Raw genomic sequence first — 27952 nt, 5'->3', positions numbered from 1 at the left:
TGCAGTGTAGCTGTAGCAATGTTGGTCCCAGGATATCAGAGAGACAAGGTGGGTGAGAGAATATCTTTTATTGGACAACTTCTGTTGGTGAGAGAGACAAGCTTTCAAGCTTACAAAGAGCTTTTCCTTCAGGTCTTGGAAATGTACTCTGTTTCACAGCTAAATACAAGGTGGAACAGACTGCACAGCATAAGCAGTTAACAGATATTGTAAGGGACAGAAGTTGGTCCAGTAAAAGATATTACCTCATCCACCTTGTCTCTTAAAAAATAAAATCGCACACACGCACATATAGTCAAAGTTTGAAGAACCAGCTGCAGACATCTCTTCTTGTGATACATTTTACTTTTCTCCTGGCTACACACAATCAGATCATGTCTGAAAATGAGGAACACTCTCAACAACAACACAGGCTTGCTTGCTTCCTTTGAAATCAGTAACAAAAACATCCATGGATTCAATGTGAGCAGAACTGCGCTCAATAGAATGTCCATCACTGAGACATACAGACTAGCATCCACAATCCAACTGAATGTCACTGAGATTTGGTAACGATCGGTGGTTCTTGGAAGCAGACACAAGTTTGGAGCAACTCAGCATTTGGGGAATTTACACAGTGAACATGTACAATTAATTATTACTGAACTAATATTAGAAAGCATGCTGCCAAAATTCCTGTAAAATAGACATTTCTAAACTCTAATATGAAGAATTGATATGGTTCACATGACTTCTACAATTTTGCAAGACTGCCATCAAATAGTAAGCCTGTCAAGAATGCTCCATGCCCATTTGTAAATTGTTTGGCTTAAGAGAGCATGCTGTACTGTGTAACAAAACCCAAAATAACTATGAAAGATCAGAACGCAGTACTGCTATGAACACAGCATATAATCGTTGTGGAAATCACTTGAGAAAACAAATTGTGAGGCTATGTTTAAACCAACAGATGTTTTAGAAACAGAACAGTATGTTCAAGCAAAATAAAGGTATAACAGGCAATATTAAAAGGCCACTACAATTAGCACATTTACTTTCATGTTGAACAAAATTGCCTCATCCAATAAGACTACCTACCTAGAAGATTAACAACTTATCTAAAGTATGTGCTTTCTGTTATGTTTAAAATATGGTTTTTATTAATTATTTGCGAAGTGGCTGATTGCCATAGCAAAAACAATGTTACCCAACCAAGGGACTTTTAAGCATTGTCGCATATATTAATTTCAACTCAAGATTTGGTTTCGGCTCATAAACCATGGCACTTAAAGCGTCTCAGCCTCTGACTAATATATCTGAATAGATAACCATAACTGATTTAAGTGTCAACTATCATTGTTATTAAAATTCATGTCATAAGGATGAGCAAAAATATTGAAGAGATGCTCACAGAAAGAAAAGAGGAGGTAAAATATGTAACTTTCAGTGATGACCCTTCAGTGCAGTTTTAGAAGTGGAATCCTTTTAAAATGAAATTTGATACAGTAAACTAAACTAAAAAGAGATTAGCCTTTTCACTACTGTAGGAAACAACTCATTGTTATTCTGAAATTTGCATTAATAAAATTTTCAGAATAGTATCAAAGCTCTAAGAAAGAAAAACATTCAACGGTTCCTCATAATAAAAAATCTGGAGTACAGCCCTATTTCATTGTTTTTCAACAACAGCTTTCCTTGTTATGCTTCAAAGTCTAATGGCATCACTTCAAAAGTGAATGGAGTGTTGTATGCACCCTCTGATCTGCCAGAATTTCAATTTGTTTTTCTGAAAGAAACTTTATATTTTAACACCAACACCATGTAAAAGTCTGACCTGTTCCACACAGGACAATTAGCAATGACCATTTTTCATTGTTGTGCAATACTTGGACTACCTACACAGTCTCACCAATGAATGCAAGATTGCAGATCATGTGTATTTTTCATACCTAGGCAGACTTATTTCCAAAAGGAAAAAAACAGGGAGATTACAATTATTTCTGGTGAACACGTTTTGCAAGTGGGTTATGAATAATCTATTATAATACAAAAAGCCAGGCTGACAACAGTAGACTCTAATGTAAACATTTGTTCATATAAAAATGCCATTACATACAAGAGCTCAAAACGTTTTAAACCAAAGAGTAAAAAACAAATGTAACTTAATAAACCATTGGAGGACATTTGGAAGGAGGTAATATTGAAAGGCTTGTCTATGGGCCAGATTGGTGTCTCCCTCCGTTCCTCCCCACCCCCCAACGTAGAAGAGTCAAGGGTGAAAACTTTGTGACTTCCTCCCCAGGGAAAACCACAGCTGCAGGGACAGGACATGGAAATGGGAGCCATACTGGTGGGTGAGTATGAGAGGGAAGGGACACAGATATTAGCAGCAGTATAGCAGATAGTTTGATTAAATTATAGTTTTACTGTGTTTTGATTACTAATGTGTTTGCATGTCAGAGGAACTTTATTCAGGGAAAGCCAAGTCCAAAAATGGGTTTTGCAAAAGTTCTGAAAGTGGCCATATCTATGGTCATTCTTAGCGCTTATAAGAATAAATTCCATATTCCTTGTTCAGCTCCTGTGAAAGTTCTCTCTCCTTCACTCATGAGCCTCCCCATTATTGCTTGACAGTTTCATTGTTCCAGTGGAAAGTAGCTGTCATTGCAGGTAATGGACACAGAGGGATAAGTGATCTTTCTCAGGCACCTAGGCCAGTTCCATGGAGAGATCTGAATATCAGGAGAGAGATCTTTAACTGAGCTGACTCCGCATTTAGTGGAAAGCTAGTGCAGAGAAAACTTGGGTGGTATGTTCATAGCGAATGCTGTTGCTACGCAGACAGTGGCTGCATTTTTGCCAATTAGAGTATTTTCAGAATGTGGGGCTTCATTCCTAGATGTAACCAGTTGCAATGATCAAGCCTGGAGATCACAAATGCGAGTTTCAACGTAGCAATATCTGTGTTCACTAGGATGGGGCATATTTTTTGCCACCGTAGCTCTGTGGACATCCAAATACAAGGAAGATTCTAAAAGACTCCTAAAGATAAAGAATTCCTAAAGATGCAGACCAGTCTTAAAAGAGCATGTCTCTTTCTACCAGTCTTCTCCAAGTTCAAATTTAGCCATCGTTTTTCCTCAAGGTGCCAAGTATCGAGAAAGCTGGGAGATATGAGATAAAGAGCTGTGTCTCTGTACTGCTGGCACTTCACCCCATGCTGTCTAAATAACCTTCCCAAAGCCTTAGCATAGATTTTGAATAATGAGATAAAGGATTAAACCTGTGGAACTCTGGAGGGGAGGGCTCTAGATTCGGCAGAACAGTTGCCCATGAAACCACTCTGGTTTGGTCTAAAAGGAAAGACCAGAGCCATTTCAGGGAATTTCCATACAGCCCTGCAATTTCTTGGGCCAGGAGTGCTGGGTGATTGTTAAGCATAAAACATAGATCACTGAAATGCTGCCACCAGAGGGGTGGAAGCCATCTGTCAATTAAAGCACTGCTGTCAGGAGGGAAGGGTGATACCCAAACAAACCCATGCTCTTATGAAAAGGGCTATGGAATCTCTCTTTATGCAGGACAGGGACTCAGTTTTGATGTCTCATCAGAAATATACACACACAGTAACCTATGTAGCACTCTACTTAACTTAAAAAAATTATTATTCTGAGGAAATTAACAGTATTTAATATTAAACACAGTAAAATTAAGAATCTTCTTAATTACTTTCTGCTTTTATTTATTCCATGCTACTTGTCCCCCCACATGCACTGCTTTAAAGAAGATATTATGGATGGAAAAAAATATAACATTAAAAGCCATGAGAGAAACTCAACACATCAGATTTCAGTTTCTGTTTACTACAAGCGAAGCTACAAGGCAATATTAATCTACTGTGTTCTCTTTTGATATTAAGATAGCTCATTTGGTAAAATATCACAGGGTACCGTTAACAAAGGTATAAGGTTTATTAGATGGTTTAATTTAGCTTTTCAAACCTGATTAACTTTTTCCCCAGCATGGCATCCTTTTTGGTGGACGGGACTGGGAGCATTAGATTAAAACTAACTAACACTTTTTGAAAACTAATGAGTCACCATATCAACCACAGTAAATCAAGCTATTGTCAGCAAACTACAGCTATTATAAATATTCTTACAAGGGATATAGTTAATAAAAATATAAGATTCCGCAAAGTGCATCTTGGTGTTTGGAGAGTAATCATAAATCTTGTCCTCAACATTTCCCCAACGCTTCAAAAATCTGAAGTGTATCTGACAGCTCCACTTCTCAAAGAAGTGCATACCATGACTCCCAATAAGAATCATCCATGGAATATGTCAATGTCTCACAATTCCTCAGTGAAATCCACGTATGTCCTCATAGGAAAAGGCAGAGGAGTTGATTGACACCAACTTAGTTCAGTGATCCATGAAGGGCCTTTAAGAATAGTCATTAAACATGTGAAAAAGCACAAAAAAAAAAAAAAGAAGCAGTTTTAAGACATTAAAATATTCCTTTCTTCCATCTTCACCATACAAGACAACATACTGTATGTCGGAGACAGAGAAAAAGCCAATCCTTCTGCTGATCTGACAGCTCCGTGTCAGTTCAGTTATAGTAGATGGGTTAATTTTAAAGTTTGCAAAATATCCATGCTGACACAAGCTGAATGCATTTTGTCCTTTTTTAATTGTGAGTTGTGACTAGCTTATATGGATTCTTCTACTTTTATAGATTTTCACTGGTCATTTGAATGTTGACCAACTAACTGCTAAGCCAATTCTATAACCACTATGTCCATTTCAGTACTGGAATCCATAGATCATTTGAAAACTATTGGGCCACATTGTGTATACTGGAATCATTAGAAGTTTAAAATCTTATTTTAAGAGATTTTTATCCAGTGAAATATCCATGGACTTCATTCCTATTCCTTGCACACCCAGATCTCCTCCTGAAGTCTAGATATATTACATACTGCTTCTGAGCTTATAATGCTTTACTTACATTAGTTTATCTCCATTTATAATATAGAGCTCAATCCTTTAGTCCTTACTCTAGCAAAATGCCCCTCTTTTGCCTGAAAAAATAATTCCAGACTGGGCCATTTATTGCAAGTGTTGAATTTATACCAGTAAGATTATCGTCACATAAATACCAAAAGCAATCATCTGAAGTGTTGCATTCCCCCCCCCCCACACACACACACATACGCATACACACATACCTTCCAGATAACAGTAATCAGTAGGATTTTTTTCCCTTTTTTAAAAAGATTTTGTGCTTTGAACACTGAAAGCTGATCTAAAGAACAATTTTTTCGACAAACTGTTGTACTCTGTTGAGACATCTACCCTTAGCAGACACATTCTATAAGGGAACACCTAAGTAAAGCAAGCTTGTTTACAGTTTACCAAAATAACCCAATTTCTAAAAAACATTCAAACAGCACTTGATTTCTAATAACGAAGATTCAGTGCAATGGATGCAAACCAGGACTGATCGCCATTATTATGAAGATCCTTAATGCATTTTCCTCAGCATTCCACTGAAGTTCTAATGAAATAAGACAGATGTACTAATTACACATTTTATTTCTTTATCTTTTTATAGATACAAATTAGTATCTATTAAGTATATGAATACGCTATTTACTTGAGACTTTCTGTAATACTGTTAGTAATAAATGTTTAAAAGCATTAGGAAAACAAAAAGTGATTGAAGTGATATCAAATGTCACCATCAGATAATTTGTAAAAAATTGCAATACTTTAGAACAGTAATGATGGGGGTGAAATCACTGTGACCACTTCCACTTAACCTTTTCCATTACAGTATTTCTAAACATTTGCATGTCATTATTCACCAAGTACAGTACACCACACCACTATTTATGTTGCTAATTTCTAAACCAAAGAGTTATAAAATTATGTAATTATCTACATTTTTCTGCTAAGAGAGTTCTAGTCAAATGCTGAAGCTTCTTTCATAATGAGATGCAATGAACGTGAGCTTTCACCTTCAGTGCCAAGTACAAAAAGAAAGAAAGGGAAGGTTAGAAGTGCTGTATGTCTGTTCACTGAGGACGAGGTTACTTGCATAACCTGGCAGTATCGCCACCCCTTCAATCTGCACACTTCCATGCACTAGAAAACTCCACAGTTGTTTCCTACATTCCTTTAATATGAACACTCAAGAGGCCATTCTATCCTTTTTTAAGGAAATTATTTCACCGCCACCTCCTTGAGTAATCTGAATTTTCATTTCATTCCTACAAAGATTAAAAACACTTTAACATTACTTTAAAACCTTTAAGTATGTCATCAGTATTACTTGCTCTGCTACTGCAGTTTCGTTGCTAAGGCCTTGTCTACACTAAAGGGAAAAGTTGATCTAAGCTATGTAATTTGAGTTCCGTGAATAGTGTAACTCAAATCAAGATAGTTTAGATCTACTTACCGTGGGGTCCACACTACGCGATGTCAACGGGAGATGCTCTCCCATCGACTCCCCTTACTCTTCTTGATCCGGTGGTGTACAGGAGTCGACGGGAGAGCGACTGATGGTCAATTTAGCGGGTCTTCAGTAGACCTGCTAAATCGACCGCTGCAGCATCAATCCTCCAGTAAGTGTAGACAAGACCAACTAAAGCCAAACTAAATTTTTAGTTTAGATACATTTAAAATCAAGTTTTGCAATGTAAAATTCAAGCATAATTTGTGTTAACCATTTTTCTTTGATAAGCTTGCATGTATTTTTTTTCAGACAGATGATAGTGATCTCTAGACATAGGTTTCAGGATACAAGTATTTAAATAGTGATATAATTTTGAATACTAGATCTTATTACAGTAATCATAAACAAGCTGAAATTATTTTAATGACTGATTTTACATAGGTGCAGTATTGTCAGGAAAAATATATAATGAATACACCTTACCAAAAAATTTTTAGAAAAATTTGTTGGCATGTTATTACATTTCTAGGGCAGGACTAGAAAATATGATATAGCTACAAACAGACTAAGACCCTCTCTTCCCAAATCTATTAAGCCAAGAAGGGAGAGACTATAACTTGTTTAAAAATCAATAGTGGAGGAAGTTTACATTTGTCCACTCTATTCTAAGGCATCAATTGAGAAAGCTCCCAAATATTCTGTAATCTTTTACTTTTATTGGACTTGAATATTTAAATTAATACTTCTCATGAAATATTTTACAGTTACAAGGTACATACTATCAATATTGACAACTTTCAGCCTGTTTCAATGGCTTTGTAAAATTTGGTTACTCTGTAATTTCTTAGAAGATGAATGACCATGTTATGTTTGTTGGTTTGTTTTTAAATTCTGTGGATGGAGAGGACTTCTGCAGCAGCAAGAAATGTGAGTGTTAATGAACATTATAACTCTGTTTATGGCTATAAATGCCAGGGTGGAATAACTGAAAACATATGCTATGTGCCTCAAATTTTAAGGATGATGACGCTGTTACATTAGTAGGGTGCAACATGCTATGAAGAACTCCCACAATGTAGCAGTTGTTCAAAAGTCATATTCATCCAGTTGTGCTGTCTTTATTAAAGGATATATAATACTAGATGTGATTTATTCAAATCACAGCTGCAGCCTAGATTAGAGATACTAAACATTCTGGTTTTTAAATTAGAGTTTTAAAACTGTATCTGTATATAAGATAATATGAAAACATGTCAAAGCTCAATTCCTATCTGGATAAGATTTGTTTTTAAGGGCTTGAGCTGTGGGGTGAATAAATACAGAACGGTTCAATAAAGAGTTCCAGGTCAATGTAAATAATGCATCTTAGATCATGACCAGAAAGCTTTAAAACTTTTGCTGGCATCTAGGGTTGAGATAGGCATTGTTTTATACAATGAAATACAATTTATAACAATATATTGATTTCCAATGCTTCATTCAAGGGGGGAGCTTTTTATGGTGCTCACAAGAGATGAAACCCTGACTAAAAATATACCGATTACATCTCTCACATATGGTAGATCTTGCTTAAAGTTTTAATCCTCTGAAAACAAAATACAATGATTAAATCAGTCATCTCTATTAACTAACATTAGACATTATGTTAAACTTTTATTATATGAGTCATTTCATATCCCATCTGTCAAGAATTGCCTGAGCTCAAATGTGTAATGTGTTTTTTTTAATTGGACCAGCTAATCTATTTTTTTTTTAAAAAGATTCATTTTCATGCTCAAGTACCGGGAGTTAATTTTTAAAACAATCCACCCGGTTTCCTCCTGAACATAGGTACTGAATCTTAAAGCATGTGAATTACAGTGTATGAAATACATCATCGGTGGGGGGGAGGGTGTTCAACCATACTCCTTCCATTCCCATACAACCATCATTGAGCTGGCAAATACTATGCGCGCTACAAAGGTAGTGGATTGAGGCGTCAGGCAGCGTTACAACATATATAAGAGCCTTATAATGAGGAAAGAAGGGTGCAAATGACATTCAGTCTCAATAAAAAAGGGGGGGGCGGGGAAGCCGCCTTAAAAGACTAGAAGGACCTAGCGTCCCTACTGATGTAAATGGATGGAATTGTGCGGGGAGAGGGACAAGGGAACTGTTGCGCTCCCCGGCTGTACAGCCACCATATACCGGCCCCCTATAAACAAATACTCCACCGGCAGCCAGGGCTGGAGGCGCCCGATCGCTCTGGCTGTACAGGGAGAGGAAAGGGAACCAACCGGCCTCAGCCAGTAACGCCAAACATGCCAAGCCCCGCGCCCCACAGCGGAAACCAGCCTCCTCGCGAGGACCAGCAAGCCGGGCCGGCGCGTGGGGAGGACCAGGGGGCAGCTCTGGCGATCCCGCGCTCAGAGGGGCTGGGCCGGGCGGCAGAAGTTGTGAAGGGCAGCGCAGCAGCGAACCACCGCGGCAGCTCCAGAGCGGAGGGGTGGGAAGGGCCCGTCCCGCGGGCCAGGCAAGTCCCCTGGCCGCTCCCGGGGTGGAAAGAAGAGGCTGGGCGGGGGAGAAGGCGGCTGGCGGTGGCGGATCAAACACCTGCCTGCTGACAGGGGACGATGAGGATGAGACGGAGAGAACTTGATCGCTATGAACCAGGCTCTCTCCCAGCAGCGCCCCGCCGGCCTCGGCCCCGCTGCTTGGCGGCCGAGTGCGGGGACCCCTGCCGAGCACACCGGGGCAGCAGCGGGGTCAGAGGGAGCACTCGGTGCCTCTCCAGCCCCAGAGCTGGCATCTGCCCACGGAGAGCAGCAGCAGCAACCTGGCGGCGGAGGGGCAGCGGCACGGAAGGGCGCTAAGAAGTGTCCATCCAGGTTCAGTTAAAGTCTCGAGTGTAGCAGACTGCGCGGGACACGGATCCTGCCCTCCCGGGCTGCGGACCCGGGGGCAGGTTATTTCTCAGCCGTCGCACCACACGCCACCAGCTCGCTTGTGGGGGAGGGGGGGGAAGCGGGATAAAACAAACGTGCGTGACACCCAGATTACACGAGCTCGGACACACCAATGCAGGGAAGGCTGCCGAGCCCATAGCAAGGGGGGAGGGAGCAGGGGGGATAGAGACCCCGGGGATACCACACAGCCTGGCCACGCTAGTTACCTTTCATCCAGTCCACCACTTGACTCGGAGACCATTTACTCACGGGTTCCATGATGAGAGCCATCGGGGACCTGGCCGCTGCTTGGGCGGGCGGAGAAGCGCTGCCCCACTCCCCTCGTCCTCCCGGGCAGCCGAGCAGTGGGAGGCGGTGGCGATGGCGGGGAGGCGGGAGAAAGCTGGAGGCTGCTTTCTGCTGTAGCAGGTTTTCCAAGAGCCCGCTCGCAGCCCAGCCTCTGCGCCGGAGCCCGCCAGTGGAGGGGACGCCACCACAGCCCCGCGTGCCTCTCCCGCTCGCCGGCTCTGCCTCTGCCTCTCTCTCGGGGTTTCAATTCATGTTGCTGGCTCGGCGGGGAGCGGGGAGGGTGGAAGCTGCTGCACGCTCCGTCGCCTCGGGCCTCCCGCCCCCGCTGCTCCCGAGCGATCCCCGGACTGCTCCGAAGGCAGAGGGCGTGAGCGGCTAACCAGGCAACCGCGGGGCTGGGGCTCAGCCACGCTCTCCCCCCGCCCTCACGGCAGCTCCCCGAGCTCCACGCTTGCCTCTTTCTCCCGCACGGCCGGGAGCCTGGCGGAAATGACGAGCTGCAAATAGCTGGAGGAAAAGGCGAAGCCGCCCGGCTCCGCGCTGGGGAGATGCTGCTGCACGAGGCGCCAGCCGCCGCCGCCGCCGCCGCCGGGGGCAGGCGGACTCTCACGCGCGTGGGGCGAGCTGCACCCGCGCTGCCCCAGTCCCCGGCGCAGCGCGCGCGCCCTCCCCGCCCGGGCCGGCGCTGGGGGCGGCAGAGGTGGGAGCCGGGGCGCTGCCGAGCGAAAGGCGCGGGAGGCGGCCGCGCAGGGCACCTGTTTCCACGAGTCCAACTTCTGAGCGCGAGGCGCCGGCTTTGCTCGAGCGTCTGCTTAGCTGAAAGGCAAACCCCCGTCTTTCGCGGGGAGGGGGAAGTAGCAGGAGCTGCTGATGCATCAGGAGGAGGTGGAGGAGGAAATCAAGCCGGGAGGCATCGTGTTCCTTTTGAAAGCGTTTCTGAGTGGGCTCCGGGAGGTAATTGCTGAGAAAAGCCCTGCTGGAAAATGGCTGTGATTTTTAATCTATTCAAATACCTAAAATCCACATGATTGGACTAGCAGAGTGACTGGGACGTCAAGTGGATGGTGGTTTTGCTCCTTCATGCATAGTCAACACGTAATTCACCTGCTACGCCTATACAAGGATGGATGATTTAACTTCAGATAGTTCTGATTTATTAAGACTCAGCCCACTTCTGCAGACTTTACTCCAGCTGAGTAATGCTCATTTCCGCCACTATTCCACTGGTTTTAATGAGATTACTGGTGTAGTAAGGGACTGTTCGATGTGAGTAAAATTGGCAGAATCAGGGTCAGATTAAGGCAATCCCCAGACTCACCGCCATATGGGCTCCCTTTAGTCCGATCCCTGCCATAGCCTTGAACTCCACACCATCGCACCACCTGGGGTGCTGGTCCTCAAATGCAATCTTCTGGGGTGGGGTGGGGTCTACCACCATTTCCTTTTGAGTAGGCTAGGCCACCCCTGGTCTCCTCCCTACTCCTTGTCTCCAGGTGATCTTGGGTCCATCCAAGAGGAGAAAGGACTCATCCTCCCCCCACCTGACTGCAGGACTCCCTATGTACCCAGCACCACCCAAACAAAACCAGGATGGGATGGCAGCAGCAAGAGACCTCTACCAATGTGATGTAGGTGTGCTTCTCCTAATCAACCCATATGCAGGAACCCCATCTCCAAGGAGATAGTAACTCTCCCAACCATTCTTATACCAAGGGGTGAGGTGAGGACCAGCATTCCTTCTTGGCTGTGTGCAGAACCAATGGCTACCCACACTGAAATGTGACATCTCTGAGTGAAGACTCTCCTACTCTTACTCTATCCCTCCCTCATTCCATCTACACATTCATCTTCTCTCCCTCCTCATTCATTCCATATCCCATATTTATTATTGCCTACTTTCCACCACTGAGTCTTCCCCCTCACTCTGGAGAGTAAGGGGGAGACCAAAAGAGTGAGAGAGTGAGCTGTAGAGAGAACGCCCATCTGGCAAGGAGCAGTGGCAGCTAGGTCCCCTACCTTTGTGAGTGGTGGGGTGACAGCAGAGGGCTCTCCCACACAGAGAGATAGGCATGACATCTTGGGTCTCCTCCTCTAGAGATGGCAGAGATTACAGAAGAGGTCCCCCCTCAGGAGAGTTGGGAGCAGCAGAAGCGGTCCCCTCCCTCCAGCTAGCCAGGGGGCAACCTAGTCCTGCTCATAACAGCGCTGATTTCATTATACTCAGGTCACTTTCAAGGTTTCTTTGTAATTAACATATCTAGAAACTCTTTTTTAATGAGGGATGAGATTCTGACATCATTACTTGACTGCATAAGCATTACTCTAGACTTGTCTATAGTGCATAGGCCTTAATCCAGTCCATTGGCAACTCAGTTTTTTTCTAAGAATGGTTTCTTTACTAAATGCCACTAAAACCTATAGTTTTCTGAATGTCAGGATTCCATCTGCAAAGTTTGATTTTAGTCAATTTCCCCTCTGAAAGGGTCAAAAGATGCAAATCCTTACAAAATTAAAGGAAACCGTAGGCTATTGCTATTGTTAAGAATGGTTTCTATTAGCAACTTTTATTCTGAAAGACTTAGAAATGGATATCCAAGTTCAGTCCAGACAGAAACATGGCTTGTAATTCATACCACTAATGTATAATTTACAACATTGTGGCTGAGGAGAGGGGCAATCATTTGCATGCTTGGTGAAGAAGAGTTCAAAAACTAATACAAGTTCAAATATTTCACATTTTTTCTGCAGCTTTTCTGCCCATTTTCTCAATACCCACACGTAAGAGTCCTATAATGTATACTTGCAGAATAAACTACAGTTACACTGGGCAAAAGGTTTGCAACATTGGAGAAGACAATAGGTCCATCTCTGACCCTTTACCTCTAGCAGCAGTCAGTATCTGTTGCTTGAAACTGCTCTGACCTAATTATGAAATGGTGAATGGAAAATCCTTCCTTACTAACCTCTTAAGTAAACAGCATATGCTCTGAAGCAAACGACTTGATTATATTTGTTATTTTATCTGGTACAGCTATCATACCACTATTCAGTTAAATCCTGGTATCTTTCGCAAACAAGTAAATATTTTTAGTGAAGTCAATAGAACTACATGCATGGATTAAAGGAGAAAGATTTGGCCCATTATGAGTGATAAAATTATCCAGTAATAGTATTTAACCTGATGACCTACTGAAGCAGCAAATTCCTCGGCCTGAGAATGTGCTGCAAAAATGGTATTTTTTTCAAAAATTGTTCTAAATTCATTGCTCAGTTGATTTTATTCTTGTTCTCTTGCTAGGGTAAGGAGTCAAAAGGTGAGACTGATGACTTTTACAGTGACTTTCCCAATCTTAAATATCTCAATCAAATTATTTTTGATGCTTTTCCTTTCCAGGCAATGGTCCTGACCCTGCAATCCAATCTACATGCACCATCTTTTTGCCTGTTCAGAGCCCTCTTCAATGGGATTCTGCCCAGGTGCAAGGATCCATTCAAGTGCAGATTGTATAATCCTAGTTTTTGTACTAACTCATCCACTGCAACTGACCTGATACACACAATACTTTAAAATGTTAACATGTATTTTTAAAAGTGTCTAAATTTGTATTTGTGCAGTCACACATGTCAATTAAATACCTTTCCACTTTTAGAGCAGTGAAAATAAAGATAAAAGTAAATCTGTTGTTAAATAAAAATGGCGGGGGGGGGGAGAAGAGAAATTTATTTAATGCTGTATTACAAGTTTTATGTCAAAAGCAGAGGATATGTCTGCTTAGGCTAGGGTGACCAGATAGGGACAGTCCCGATATTTGGGGCATTTTCTTCTATAGGCGCCTATTACCCCACACCCCAGTCCCGATTTTTCACACTTGCTGTCTGGTTACCCTACCTTAGGCCCTGATGCGGCAAACACTTATGTACATGCTTAATTTTACTACCACAAGTGACTTCAATGGGACTACTCCCAGTAGTAAATTTCAGTAGTAAAATAGAAGTTTTTGTTAGGATTGAGGCTATAGAATGTAAGATGTCTGAAGAAGGGGCAGTCTTTTGTTGTGTTCATAGAGTGCTCAGCACAATGGTCCCCTGATGCTTGACTGGTGTTTTAGGCGCTACTGCAATACAAATGATTAATAATAACAATAATGATGCAAAAGAGAATTAAGGTACTCTTTAGACCTACTGGACCAATGTGACACTCAGCTTTAGGGTGACGGAATTAGGCTCTGGATAGGCACTGCATGGCTGGTCTGTTCAGCAGCTTAGTAACTCTTTAGACAAACACTCTCTCAGTTTTTATCTGCTGGAGTGTAAATTATCCTTCACTTTTTATACCTTAATTTTATTTTATTTTATTTTTCTTTTGCCTGAGTGAAGCAATACAAATCAAGAGGCTGTCACTGAGCATCTGTATTATTTACATGGGGCCAATCTGCACACTGGCTCTCAGTGATGGATTGCTGAATATATGTGGATTTCCCAGAAATTTCAGAGAACGCTGATGGGGTATATAAGCCCTGCACCTTGTTCAATGACAAGTTAAAATCTTTCCCTGGAGTAAGAGAAGGAACTTGTTCTTCCAAAGATATTGTTTCAGATTCCAGCAACAGAAACAAGTTATTCTAAGAGATGGAGTAATAAGGCTAATGGAGATAGATCCCAGCTAATTTGCCTATTTTGGGGCTATTAAACATACCCAGAGGAAGTATGTGAAAAGTGTAGTATTTCTTTCAAGCAAGGAAAGCTTGCCCATGTTTTGGCAAGATTCGGTTAGGAATTTACTTCAAGAAATACATTTCTTATTCTCTTTCCTCCAAATGTCTTTGAGAACCTGATTCTGCCATCCATACCTGCACTGAGTGATAGCTTATTCTGCAAAGTTTATGGGTCAGATTCTGATTCCTTAGGTTGGGTAGCACCCCAAGTTTAGTAGGACTAGCATGAGTAACAATACTGAAATCTGCCACCAAATTGATGGTGCACATGGGACTATTTGTGTAGTAAGCTACCACTCAGTACAAGTACTGAGGAGCAGAGTCTACCCCAAAGTAAAGAGGTCCAACTGGTCAGTGACATTTCTGATTTAATTCTTGGCCTAAGTTCAGTTCTCTTTCCTCCCCTTTTCTCCCCATCCCCTCACCACTCGATTCATCTTTTCCTCCTTCAGTGTATTTTAAAGTATTATTTTAATGACAAATGTCATCTTACCCTTTGGATATGCCTTAAATCCATGATCACTTAATATGATATGAACTAATTTTTGAGGATTAAACATTTTAATCTTGATTGTGTAATAACTACTTGATATATTTATTGTGTAATCAGAAATACAAATCATAATCCCCCAAAGGATGTTTAATCATTTAAACCACTCAGGATTCACTTAAGGCACTTAGATGAGAAAGGTGGCAAAGGGGTAAAAATTCAAAGACTTCAAACACCTTTCATAAAACAAAAGATCATGGTTTTTAAAAGTGAATGACCTTTAAAAATGAATGACCTGAGTATTTCCCCAAGAAATACCTATCATTTTAATTAGGTTTCTTCATTAAACAAAAAAGAAACCCTGCCTTTGAATCTGTTTTATATACAGTTTGAGTCCCATCACATCTCTTAAACAGGGGCAATCAAGTAAATTGTGCACTGGGACTTGCTCCATTACTGGCTGTATAAGGAAATAAACAGGTTTAATAAATTTTAGGATCAGAAAGGACAACTGTGAACATCTAAGCCTGACCTTCTCTATAACACAGGCCATACAATTTCACCCAGTCATACCTGCAAAGACAGGAGGGGGAGGGCGGAGGATTATTCTTTTCCATGGTTATACTTGTTTTTGTACCAATATGTATCAATTACTAATCCCTTTCCATATGGAGTTAAGGGTATGTCTACACTACGAAATTAGGTCAAATTTATAGAAGTCAGTTTTTTAGAAATCGTTTTTATATAGTCGACTGTGTGTGTCCCCACACAAAATGCTCTAAGTGCATTAAGAAAAGGAGTACTTGTGGCACCTTAGAGACTAACCAATTTATTTGAGCATGAGCTTTCGTGAGCTACAGCTCACTTCATCAGATGCATACCGTGGAAACTGCAGCAGACTTTATATACATACAGAGATCATAAAACAATACCTCCTCCCACCCCACTGTCTTGTTTTAGACACAAGACTTTAAACAAGACCCTGTAAGCCATGTCGTCAATCGCCCCTCCCTCTGTCAGAGCAACAGCAGACAGTCATTCCGCACCTTTTTTCTGTGCAGATGCCATACCACGGCAAGCATGGAGCCTGCTCCGATCACTTTGGCAATTAGGAGCACATTAAACACCACGTGCATTATCCAGCAGTATATGCAGCACCAGAACCTAGCAAAGTGAAACTGGGCGAGTAGGCGACGTCAGCGCGGTGACGAGAGTGATAAGGACATGGACACGGACTTCTCTCAAAGCACGGGCCCTCGCAATGTGGGCATCATGGTGCTAATGGGGCAGCTTCATGCCGTGGAATACCGATTCTGGGCTCGGGAAACAAGCACAGACTGGTGGGACCGCATAGTGTTGCAGGTCTGGGACGATTCCCAGTGGCTGCGAGACTTTCGCATGCGTAAGGGCACTTTCATGGAACTTTGTGACTTGCTTTCCCCTGCCCTGAGGCGCAAGAAAACCAAGATGAGAGCAGCCCTCACAGTTGAGAAGCGAGTGGCAATAGCCCTGTGGAAGCTTGCAATGGCAGACAGCTACCGGTCAGTTGGGAATCAATTTGGAGTGGGCAAATCTACTGTGGGGGCTGCTGTGATGCAAGTAGCCCACGCAATCAAAGATCTGCTGATATCAAGGGTAGTGACCCTGGGAAATGTGCAGGTCATAGTGGATGGCTTTGCTGCAATGGGATTCCCTAACTGTGGTGGGGCCATAGATGGAACCCATATCCCTATCTTGGCACCGGAGCACCAAGCCGGCAAGTACATAAACCGCAAGGGGTACTTTTCAATAGTGCTGCAAGCACTGGTGGATCACAAGGGACGTTTCACCAACATCAACGTGGGATGGCCGGGAAAGGTACATGACGTTGGCATCTTCAGGAACTCTCATCTGTTTCAAAAGCTGCAGGAAGGGACTTGATTCCCAGACCAGAAAATAACCGTTGAGGATGTTGAAATGCCTATAGTTATCCTTAGGGACCCAGCCTAGCCCTTAATGCCCTGGCTCATGAAGCCATACACAGGCAGCCTGGACAGTAGTGAGGAGCTGTTCAACTACAGGCTGAGCAAGTGCAGAATGGTGGTAGAATGTGCATTTGGACGTTTAAAAGCTCGCTGGTGCAGTTTACTGACTCGGTTAGACCTCAGTGAAACCAATATTCCCACTGTTATTACTGCTTGCTGTGCGCTCCACAATATCTGTGAGCATAAGGGGGAGATGTTTATGGTGGGGTGGGAGGTTGAGGCAAATCGCCTCGCCGCTGGTTACGCACAGCCAGACACCAGGGCGGTTAGAAGAGCACAGGAGGGCGCGGTGCACATCAGAGAAGCTTTGAAAACCAGTTTCATGACTGGCCAGGCCACGGTGTGAAAGTTCTGTTTGTTTCTCCTTGATGAAACCCCCCCGCCCCTTGGTTCACTCTACTTCCCTGTAAGCTAACCACCCTCTCCTCCTCCCTTCGATCACCGCTTGCAGAGGCAATAAAGTCATTGTTGCTTCATATTCATGCATTCTTTATTAATTCATCACACAAATAGGGGGATAACTGCCAAGGTAGCCCAGGACGGGTGGTGGAGGAGAGAAGCACCAGGAGGGGTGGTGGAGGAGGGAAGGACAAGGCCACACAGCACTTTAAAAGTTTAAAACTTTAAAACTTATTGAATGCCAGCCTTCTGTTGCTTGGGCAATCCTCTGGGGTGGAGTGGCTGTGTGGCCGGAGGCCCCCCCACCGCATTGTTGGGCGTCTGGGTGAGGAGGCTATGGAACTTGGGGAGGAGGGCGGTTGGTTACACAGGGGCTGTAGTGGCGGTCTGTGCTCCAGCTGCCTTTCCTGCAGCTCAACCATACGCTGGAGTGTATTAGTTTGATCATCCAGCAGCCTCAACATTGAATCCTGCCCCCTCTCATCATGCTGCCGCCACCTTTCAGCTTAAGCCCTCTCTTCAACCCACCACTTACTCTCCTCAGCCCGCCACCTCTCCTCCCGGTCATTTTGTGCTTTCCTGCACTCTGACATTGTCTGCCTCCATGCATTCGTCTGTGCTCTGTCAGTGTGGGAGGACAGCATGAGCTCAGAGAACATTTCATCACAAGTGCGTTTTTTTCACCTTCTACTCTTCACTAGCCTCTGGGAAGGAGAAGATCCTGTGATCCTTGAAACACATGCAGCTGGTGGAGAAAAAAAAGGGACAGTGATATTTAAAAAGACACATTTTATAGAACAATGGGTACACTCTTTCACGGTAAACCTTGCTGTTAACATTACATACATAGCATGTGTACTTTCGTTCCAAGGTCGTATTTTGCCTCCTCCCACCACGTGGCTAGCGCCTCCCCGTGGCTAACAGCGGGGAACATTTCTGTTCAGCCACAGGCAAACAGCCCAGCAGGAACGGGCACCTCTGAATGTCCCCTTAAGAAAAGCACCCTATTTCAACCAGGTGACCATGAATGATCTCACTCTCCTGAGGATAACACAGAGAGATAAAGAACGGATGTTGTTTGAATGCCAGCAAGCATACACTGCAAAGCTTTGTTCTGCAATGATTCCCGAGTACGTACTACTGGCCTGGTGTGGTAAAGTGTCCTACCATGGTGGACGGAATAAGGCTGCCCTTCCCAGAAACCTTTTGCAAAGGCTTTGGGAGTACATCCAGGAGAGCCGCAAATGCCAGGGCAAATTAATCATTAAACATGCTTGCTTTTAAACCATGTATAGTATTTTAAAAGGTACACTCACCAGAGGTCCCTTCTCTGCCTGGTGGATCCAGGAGGCAGCCTTGGGTGGGTTTGGGGGGTACTGGCTCCAGGTCTAGGGTGAGAAACAGTTGCTGGCTGTCGGGAAAACCGGTTTCTCCGCTTGCTTGCTGTGAGCTATCCACAACTTCATCATCATCATCTTCCTTGTCCCCAGAATCTGCTTCCGTGTTGCCTCCATCTCCATTGAACAAGTCAAACAACATGGCTGGGGTAGTGGTGGCTGAACCCCCTAAAATGGCATGCAGCTCATCATAGAAGCGGCATGTTTGGGGCTCTGACCCGGAGCGGCCATTTGCCTCTCTGGTTTTCTGGTAGGCTTGCCTCAGCTCCTTAAGTTTCACGCAGCACTGCTTCGGGTCCCTGTTATGGTCTCTGTCCTTCATGCCCTGGGAGATTTTGACAAGTGTTTTGGCATTTCAAAAACTGGAACGGAGTTCTGATAGCACGGATTCCTCCCCCCATACAGCGATCAGATCCCGTATCTCCTGTTCGGTCCATGCTGGAGCTCTTTTGCGATTCTGGGACTCCGTCATGGTCACCTCTGCTGATGAGCTCTGTACTCACCTGCAGCTTGCCATGCTGGCCAAACAGGAAATTGGAATTCAAAAGTTTGCGGGCCTTTTCCTGTCTACCTGGCCAGTGCATCTGAGTTGAGAGTGCTGTCCAGAGCGGTCACAGTGGAGTACTCTGGGATAGTTCCCAGAGGCCAATACCATCTAATTGTGTCCACAGTACCCCAAATTTGATCCAGCGAGACCGATTTCAGCGCTAATCCCCTTGTCGGGGGTGGAGTAAGAAAATTGATTTTAAGAGCCCTTTAAGTAAAAAAAAAAAAGGGGCTTCGTCATGTGGACGGGTGCAGAGTTAAATCGATTTAACACTGCTAAATTCGACCTCAACTCCTAGTGTAGACCAGGGCTAAGTGGTACATTTTTCCCCTCACAAGAGAAGTAGTAGTAATTTAAACACTTTGGAGCCCTTTAGCACTTATATATCCATTGTCTATAGTATTTATAACTAATCTAAAATACTCATGTGTAACTAACTTCAAAATGACAGAGTTCAACCCAGGGATGGTAGGGATACATTCTAAACGGAAGAGCAATTTTGAGGCTCAGAAATTGTGGTCCCATGGAGTGACTGTGAAAGCTGACAGACTATGATGTTGGTGCACTCCACCTCCTTTTTAGATGTAAACTAGTTAAATGACAAAAACAAGCACTGAGCACATAGAGACTTTTCAGGCAAAGCACTATTTCAATCATTTTTAAGTTTCACATCCTCTTTGGAGTTATGGTGCTTCTCTTTAAATAATTTGTAGCTAAAATCCTGCCCGAGACAGAAGTATTTGGGCTGCATACATAGTAAGTATCATATGACAGATCAGGAGCTACAGATTGGGTTGGGGGCTCATAGACTCACAGACTTTAAGGTCAGAAGGGACCTTCGTGATCATCTAGTCTGACCTCATGCACATTGCAGGTCACAGAACCTCACTCTGACCTGGGTGAAAATTCCTTCCTGACCCCAAATATGGCAGTCAGTTAGACCCTGAGCATATGGGCAAAATCAACAGGCAGATACCTGGGAACAGTGGCTTCATGGCTCTGGGGGGATAGAACCAGAGAGCTGAAGAATATGCGTCCCTTGAAATCTCTTTGGAAGCTTTTGCTGGTTGTAGCAGTAACTCCCACTTACACAACTGCAGGAGTGGTACTAGAGTGTTGTTGTGACATCAGTGAGGAATTTCATGACAACATAGCTCATGCGAGATGATCAGTGCTGCCCTGGGGAAGAAAGAGGCAAGTAAGCAGTGTGGAGGCTGTGGGCCTTCATAAAAATAATATTGCACACATGAACAGCCCAAGATATGCAGTTCCATGGCGATGTGGGGCAGAGGGAAAATCCTGCTCCACTTTGAAAGAGAAAATGAGAACTCATGGAGTTTCCTATCCCCTAGGGGAAAAAAACGCATAGAGGTAGTATGTGACCATTTATGTTTTCCTTTTTTTTTTTTGGAAGAGGAGAGGCAGCTGTTTCTTTGTTCAACTACCTTTTTAGAATAAAACTATATTTATACTACAGCAACAAATGTACTGCTTGAAACAATAAAAATCCCAAGGCAAATATTCATAGAAGTTCTTCTGTGTTAAAAGACTACTACAGCAGATTATAAAAGAAAACAGCCACTAATTATAAACATTGGGTTTCCACACATTAGCATCACAAATGTAAAAAGGCAGCCCACAAGAGTCAGCTCAGAAGTCTCATTAAAAATGCAACTTAAAAAGAAATGTTGCAGTTTATTTGTGGTTGTACGTACTCTTATTACCTTTTGAATGTTCATATTGCTTGTCTAACCACAATGGGTGATATCTCTTTAAGTATATTTTTACTGATAAATGTATATATGTGAAAGGATAATTAGCATCTGATCATTTTCTAAACCATTCCAAAAATAAAACAAAATTCTAGAATTGCCTAAGAATGTAGTAATCCAAATTGCAGTACAAAAGGAAAAGAATAATGATATAGCAATATAAAAAGGGCAAAACCACAGTGAGAAGGGACATTTGTCAGTATACTCAGAAAAGTACAATCTGTCTTCCTGGCAAGGAGTACAAGAAGTACTACATGCCAATTCTTCTTACTGACTTCAAGAAGAGTTGCCATATGTCTTCAAAGTCAGAAACCTCCTCTTAAATATAGTATACTGTTTGCTTATACTGTGTGTAGCTGTAGCAGGGATGGGTGGCGTTCACACTGACTAAATTGGAGCAGTTATAAATCTTCTAGTGCCACAGAATAATGTGTCAATCCAGTTTTTGTGGGGTTTGGATATCTGAAATAGGAAGGAGCAATCTGGTTGCTAACAAATAAGGAAACTTCACAGTTTTACTTTGTCTCCCACACCTAATAACTTGCTCTAAAAGTTCTTTTTTAATGGAAAAATCCCCAAAATTTCTCAAATTGAAGGTGATTTTAGTATTTTCATATGTATACCACTTTATTAGAATGAATTACATGCATTTGCAAATGCAGCATCTCTGTGCAACATTAAATGTGTTTTGATGTTTCTTAATATTACTATGATTAAATATCACTCATAAAGTATCTTGAATGTATATGGTGCTTCATACATAATGCATCATACATTAAGTAGAAGGAATTGCTGATCATGTTTCTGTCAATACTTCATGAACACAAAAGACAGCCATAGAAGAGTGTGACTGATGACAAATTTTGACCACCTTCCCTATGACTAACAAATTGCCTTTTACTGGATGGTTGTCCGCAGTCTAGTTATGGGGATCAGATTTCCACCTGGGAAATGGACACCATCTTGGCCAGACAGATTCCCGGCAATCAGCAATAACACCCTTGGGATCTGTTGAAGCTGGTCTCCTTTATTGGGTTGACTTAGACAAGCACTAAAAAATTCAGGAAATGGGAAATATAAGTACCTCTGAATGAGGTTTTGGCAAAGGAGGTGAGTAAAACCTCTTAGCTCTGTTCTTTGAATAAATCTCTTTGAATAAATCTGAGAAATCCCTTAACCTTCTTAATTTTAAAAGGCCTGTTGAAGGCTGGTATCTCACCTACCTAATCTATCTGGGCATTTCAATTGTGATCCTTACTGCAGTGTCTGAACATTTTATGGAATTAAATGGGTCCACTATGTAGTCAAATTAATATTGATGTTTGGTTCTCTCTCTTCTTCACCCACCTGGGAAGGAAGTGAGATATATTTTATTACTAAAGTTACTACTGGGGAAAATCTATGAAGAAGAGTTGTATCTTAAGTTTTGTCCAGAAGGCAGTGAGATTCATGATTATACTAAACTCTTGAGGAAGAGAGTTCCAGAGCTGTTGCTCACCCATCAGAGAAAGCTGTGTCTCCCATGCTCATGACTCATAGGGCCTGTTTGCACTGATGTAATGATATTGATGGTTTAAATGTAGACATGCTGCATAGGTGCAGAGTTTACACCACTGCAGTGTAGTCTGGTAACATACCAAAATAAACTGTGCAAGTGTAAGACATGGTTTGCATCAGTGCAAAACTTTTATATTAGGGCTTGCACAATGTTGTTACACTGATGCAAATTTCCCTTATGTAGATAGAGCTTCACACTTGCTCCTGAGGAATGCAGCTATCATGAAAGGTCATAGTTACATAGAAAGAGCTGAGTCCCTGAAGTAGCCTAGATTCAGCCCTTTGAGGGTTTTGAAGGACCAGAATCCTGAATTTGGTCTGGTATTTGTTAGGTGGTAAGTGTAACATCTGGAGCCCCAGGATGATGTACTTGCATTGTGTGTGTTACTTAATAGGTGGACTGCTGCATTTTGAACCATACTGAAGTTTTGTGTTCCCCCCGGAGATGATGATGTTATTTCCAAAAGCAGCACACTGCATTAGTTGAGCCTGAAAGTCACATATACCTGGATCCATACAGCCAAGCTGGTATATGATAGGACAGGGCCTAGTCTCTTGGCCAGTGGTAGATGGAACAAAGTGTTTCTGGCAGCTGTGGCTATTTGAAAATCCAGTAGCAACACAGCCCATGAGGATCCAAAGGCTGTGAACTCTTTTGGCCTCCTTGACTGAGGATGATATTAGAGTTTTGCTTAGTTCTTTGAAATGTTCTCTTCCCATTAACATTTTGATCAGGTTTAGATGCCCTCAGTTACTATTGATCCCAACATTGATCTTGCTTAGGCACTGGGATAGCTGGGAGATGGTACTGTTAGCATTTACTATGGAAGGTAAGTAGAGTTTCATGCCATCCTCATACTGGAGGTATTTGGAGCCAGAATCTCCTTAAAGGTTGTAGATACATGTTGAAGAGAATAAGAATGTGGACAGAGCATTGTATAACTTCACAAGTGAGGTCTCTAGAGGTGGAGGTGCAGATGCCCATTACAAACTGTTCCAAGAGGAAGGATCTGAACCAGAGCTGTACATTTTAATTTTCACTGCTGGAGTTTTGAGGTGCAGCAGTAGCATCTTCTGGGTGATAATATGCAACACTTCTGTGAGGTGCAGCAGTATGGGAGTGAGTGTTTATCCATAGTCCATGCCAAAAGGAAATGATAGTTTTTGCTGCCAGCACCATCCATGGACCAAAAATGAACTTGCCTCAATAGACTAGATATGGAAAATTACACTAAATCATTTTGGTTTTTTCTATCAATTCAACAGAGAGAAAGTGACAGTTCAAAAGGAGAAAATCTTGAGCAGAATTCATGCCTGACACATCCTACTACACTCTGCAAAAATTACCATAACTACCTCCAATAATTAAAGGCTATATTCTACGCAAATGTATAAAGCAACATGAAGATATCCCGATTTCCATGACACCTGTCTCATCATTAGCAGCAAGAAATCTTCTATATAACTGCCAATAATCCTGGAGAAACTAGAAGGGCTATATGGTATGAATGTGTCATTTATGCAGTTATCATTTGCTCAAGGAAGAATTAAATCAATTTGTGAAAGACATGATGTTATAGGCTTATATACATATATCTGAAAGGTATAAAAGTCTTAGGGATGTAGTTTTATTTTGGATATTTTGTATGAGCTCATATCACTGCACATTGTATTGTAAACACAGCTACAGCACAAATGTACCCAATGGGAGTAAAAAGTGATGTTAGAAGATAGCTGATGACATTATATCTTGTATGAGATCATAATTAAACCATTAGTTTGACCAGATGATCCAGTATTGCTATGAGAAATGAAATTAGAGCCTGATGTAATCCATTCAAGTGGAAAGAGTTTGTTAAACTGATTGCAGTAAAATAAGATATTTTTTCTGGACTGGTTTTTTGTTGAGTTGGACATATGGATTTCAGGAGACGGATGTGGCTAACAAATTCTGATCTCTGCATCTACTGTGCCAGATCTGCAAAGATGAGAGTTGTTGGAAAATTGGCCCTACAAATTTACTTTACTTGTGAGATCAATATGAAAGTTCATAAAATGTTAAAATAACCTATAATAACAAATGTTAACAGAAGGTAAGCCAAGTTGCTTTCAATAATGAATGTTATAAACAGATGCAAAAGAACCAGACAGAAAGACTAAATTAGTCCAAACAAAAAGGCCAAGTTGAATAATTTAAGGACTATGTTGAAATCATGCTTGGTAAAAACAGAAAATGTGGAACTAGAAATTAATTAAAGTGTGCTGGATATTAGGCCAAACTGATAGACAAAATAATGAGGGGATGAGCTATTCCATGCTACATTCCCTTTGTGGTTCCTTAAAAAAGAACAGATGGAAGAGAAATACATATGGAGGCTACTGGAATAAGTTTCACCAACATGGCTGCTACTCCAACTGCCTCCTGAGACCCCAGGTCCCAAAGGATAGTATATAGGAGAAGGAGGTTTTTTTGACCTGATGCTTCTCTGCTTTCCCCAGAGAACACACCAACAAAGCCTTCCCCTCCACCCCCGGCCCCCCAGATTTGAAAGTATCTTCTTTCCCCATTGGTCCCTTTGGTCAGGTGCCAATTAGGTTATTTGAGCTTCTTAACCCCTTACAGGTAAGGAGGAATTCTAGGCTACCCTTAGCTGTATGGTTATGACAAATTTAACAGCAACAGCTCTAGCCCATCTCAATTAACTTCTTCTCTTTTCCCCAAAAGGACAATTGCCATCTTTGGTACCATCTAAGAGACTGGAGGGTTTTGTCCCTAAAACTCTCTCCAGCTAAAGGGAAATGGAACAAGAAGTGCTCTTAAAATGAAAACCTTATGTTACATTTCAAATACTTTAATGGTTTTTCCTTCATTTCTGTATCCTTAATAAAAGGTTAAAAAGGATTTTTAGTGGTGTGTTAACCATGGTACTAAGCAGGCTGAGGTCTCTATATACCAAATCCCAAACCTTGTTTAACCCCCAGTCACTGTCCAGCACTAAATAGTGTTATGGTAACACCTTTGGCCCAGTTATTCCATCTAAATTAAGACAACAAAACCTTTGTTAAATTGCTTCTTTTTATTCAATCTACTTTATAAACTTTCATAAAGTCCTGGTAAAATACAGTAATAGCATCTACCTGCCAATACTTTTGATACTAACACAATAACCTCTGCAGGATTTGTTGCAAAATCAATATTGCCTGTCTTTATATATATTATAAATTTCCAAATAATATATATTCTCTGGGTAATTCCTGTTTTAAGTATCTTCTCCATGGATGGTGTAAAGCTTATAGGCCTAATGTTTCCAGGGATATTTTAAATACAGATGTTAAACTGTTCTCCAGGCCAGTAATACTCATCCCTTTTTCCAAATAGATTTAAAGCACACATCTGTTAGGCGATTCCAAAATCTTTAGCTAATTCTTTAATAATTTTGGAAAGGCATTACAAAATATTTGGTTGAAACTTAGAGACTGGGAGGTCTCTGGGAGCAGGGTGTACTACTGCTGTCCCCCTGCAAAATGCTGACTGCCTTCCACTCTCATTGAAGCTGCTAAATCAAAATGGGGGATGAGTTTACTGTACATCAGCTTTTTGTCTTCCTACCTTTCTAAAATGTCCTTTGAGTCTATGCACTATTAATCTCCTTGACCAACAGCATACTGAATTACTCCACTGGGCCAAATTCTGCTCTGAGTTACATCTGTGTGAATCCAGAGTAATGCCATTATCCTCTGTGGACTTACACTGGTGTAAATACAGAGTACCTAAAAGTGGAATCTGGCACATTGACTTCAACAGAATTATGCTCAAATAACATCAAAATAGTGACAACAGAATTAGGACCCCATTGTGCAACAGTGGTTGTTAATGCCAAGTGCCTTAAAGTTTGTTTTAGAGACCTTTGTTATCACTGTAGCAGTCATGGCACAGTAGTCCTTAATACTTTTTAGAAATTGTTATATTATTTTTCCATTTTGAAACTTTGACCTTTCTGTACAGGATGAGGGATATAGCAGAAGAATAAATTGTTCTGCTTTTTTCCTCCTAAAAGTCAATTAATTAGGTTTGTCAAACTATATCACCTCTCTCTCTCAAACAGGTCAAGTCTTTGCAGAGAAACCAAGCCAATACTGAGAAATATATGTTGAAATATTTTGCAAATAAACTGGTATACAATAATGATTATTTTTGTTCCTTTTGTTTCACTTTTGCAGTGAGAACAAAAAGAAAAGAGTAGTTATGCTAAATACTAGATATTTTTAAAATATTTATTTTTCATCTATACTAAACCCCACAGGTTGCCAATGTTTTTTGTAATGCTTCAAAATGTCTTGCCTTGATAATCATAGAATCATAGAATATTAGGGTTGGAAGGGACCTCAGGAGGTCATCTAGTCCAACCCCCTGCTCAAAGCAGGACCAATCCCCAACTAAATCATCCCAGCCAGGGCTTTGTCAAGCCTGACCTTAAAAACCTCAAAGGAAGGAGATTCCACCACCGCCCTAGGTAACGCATTCCAGTGCTTCACCACCCTCCTAGTGAAAAAAAGTTTTTCCTAATATCCAATCTAAACCTCCCACACTGCAACTTGAGACCATTACTCCTTGTTCTGTCATCAGCTACCACTGAGAACAGTCTAGATCCAGCCTCTTTGAAACCCCCTTTCAGGTAGTTGAAAGCAGCTATCAAATACCCCCTCATTCTTCTCTTCTGCAGATTAAGTAATCCCAGTTCCCTCAGCCTCTCCTCATAAGTCATGTGTTCCCGTCCCCTAATAAGCAACTAATTCCTCTTATATGAAAAGTCAAGATTATTATAATTTGAAATCAAGCAGCTATTCAGAAAGCAATAGAGAAAATTCTGTCAAAATGTAAGAATTGTTTAAATAAATTTTCATCTAATCCATAGAGAGCATAATATCTTACAATATTTAAAGTTTGATGGAATCCTAATATACAGTTTACATCTTACAAGGTAAGTGAATAGTTAGGGTTGTTTTTTTGTTTTCCCTCACTGAGGAAGTATTAACAATCTAAGATCTAACTTGTGTCTCTCAGGAATTCTCTCACTGTAGGTCCATCATTATGCACAGCCTATTTAACATGATGTTTGAGTGTAGAGAGTATGTAGTTTTGGCTCTAATCATGGAATGGAGCAGGCAGACAAATTGTTCTGTTTCCTGCTTCCATTGCTTCACAATACTCATAATTAGCTCCTTCTCTGTTTGTGTTTCCTTCTAAACTACCAGCATAGGCACTTTTGTCCCAGAACCAGATTAACCATTACACCACTTAACCTCAGACCTAATGGCCCAAATCATATATATGCTTTGTCCCCTGATATAGGATGACCCAAATGTTTGTATTCCG

At 41.8% G+C, this 27952-nt stretch overlaps 1 protein-coding gene across 3 annotated transcripts in view; it reads right to left on the bottom strand.

Annotated features, from left to right (window-relative positions):
• The window catches only part of CNKSR2 (connector enhancer of kinase suppressor of Ras 2), a 377815-nt gene extending 364495 nt beyond the window's left edge, over positions 1-13320 (bottom strand). For all 3 annotated transcript variants that reach the window (XM_084643098.1, XM_084643099.1, XM_084643100.1), the window contains exon 1: positions 9593-13320. In XM_084643098.1, the coding sequence (XP_084499224.1) occupies positions 9593-9656 (64 nt within the window). In that variant the 5' untranslated portion in view covers positions 9657-13320. The remainder of the gene's footprint in view (positions 1-9592) is intronic.
• Positions 13321-27952: the final 14632 nt, after the last annotated feature.

The sequence above is a fragment of the Lepidochelys olivacea genome, assembly GCF_965140295.1.
Source record: "Lepidochelys olivacea isolate rLepOli2 genome assembly, chromosome: 1".
Taxonomy (NCBI): domain Eukaryota; kingdom Metazoa; phylum Chordata; order Testudines; family Cheloniidae; genus Lepidochelys; species Lepidochelys olivacea.
The sequence above is the reverse complement of the archived record's forward strand: the minus strand, read 5'-3'. Positions and strand labels throughout refer to the sequence as shown.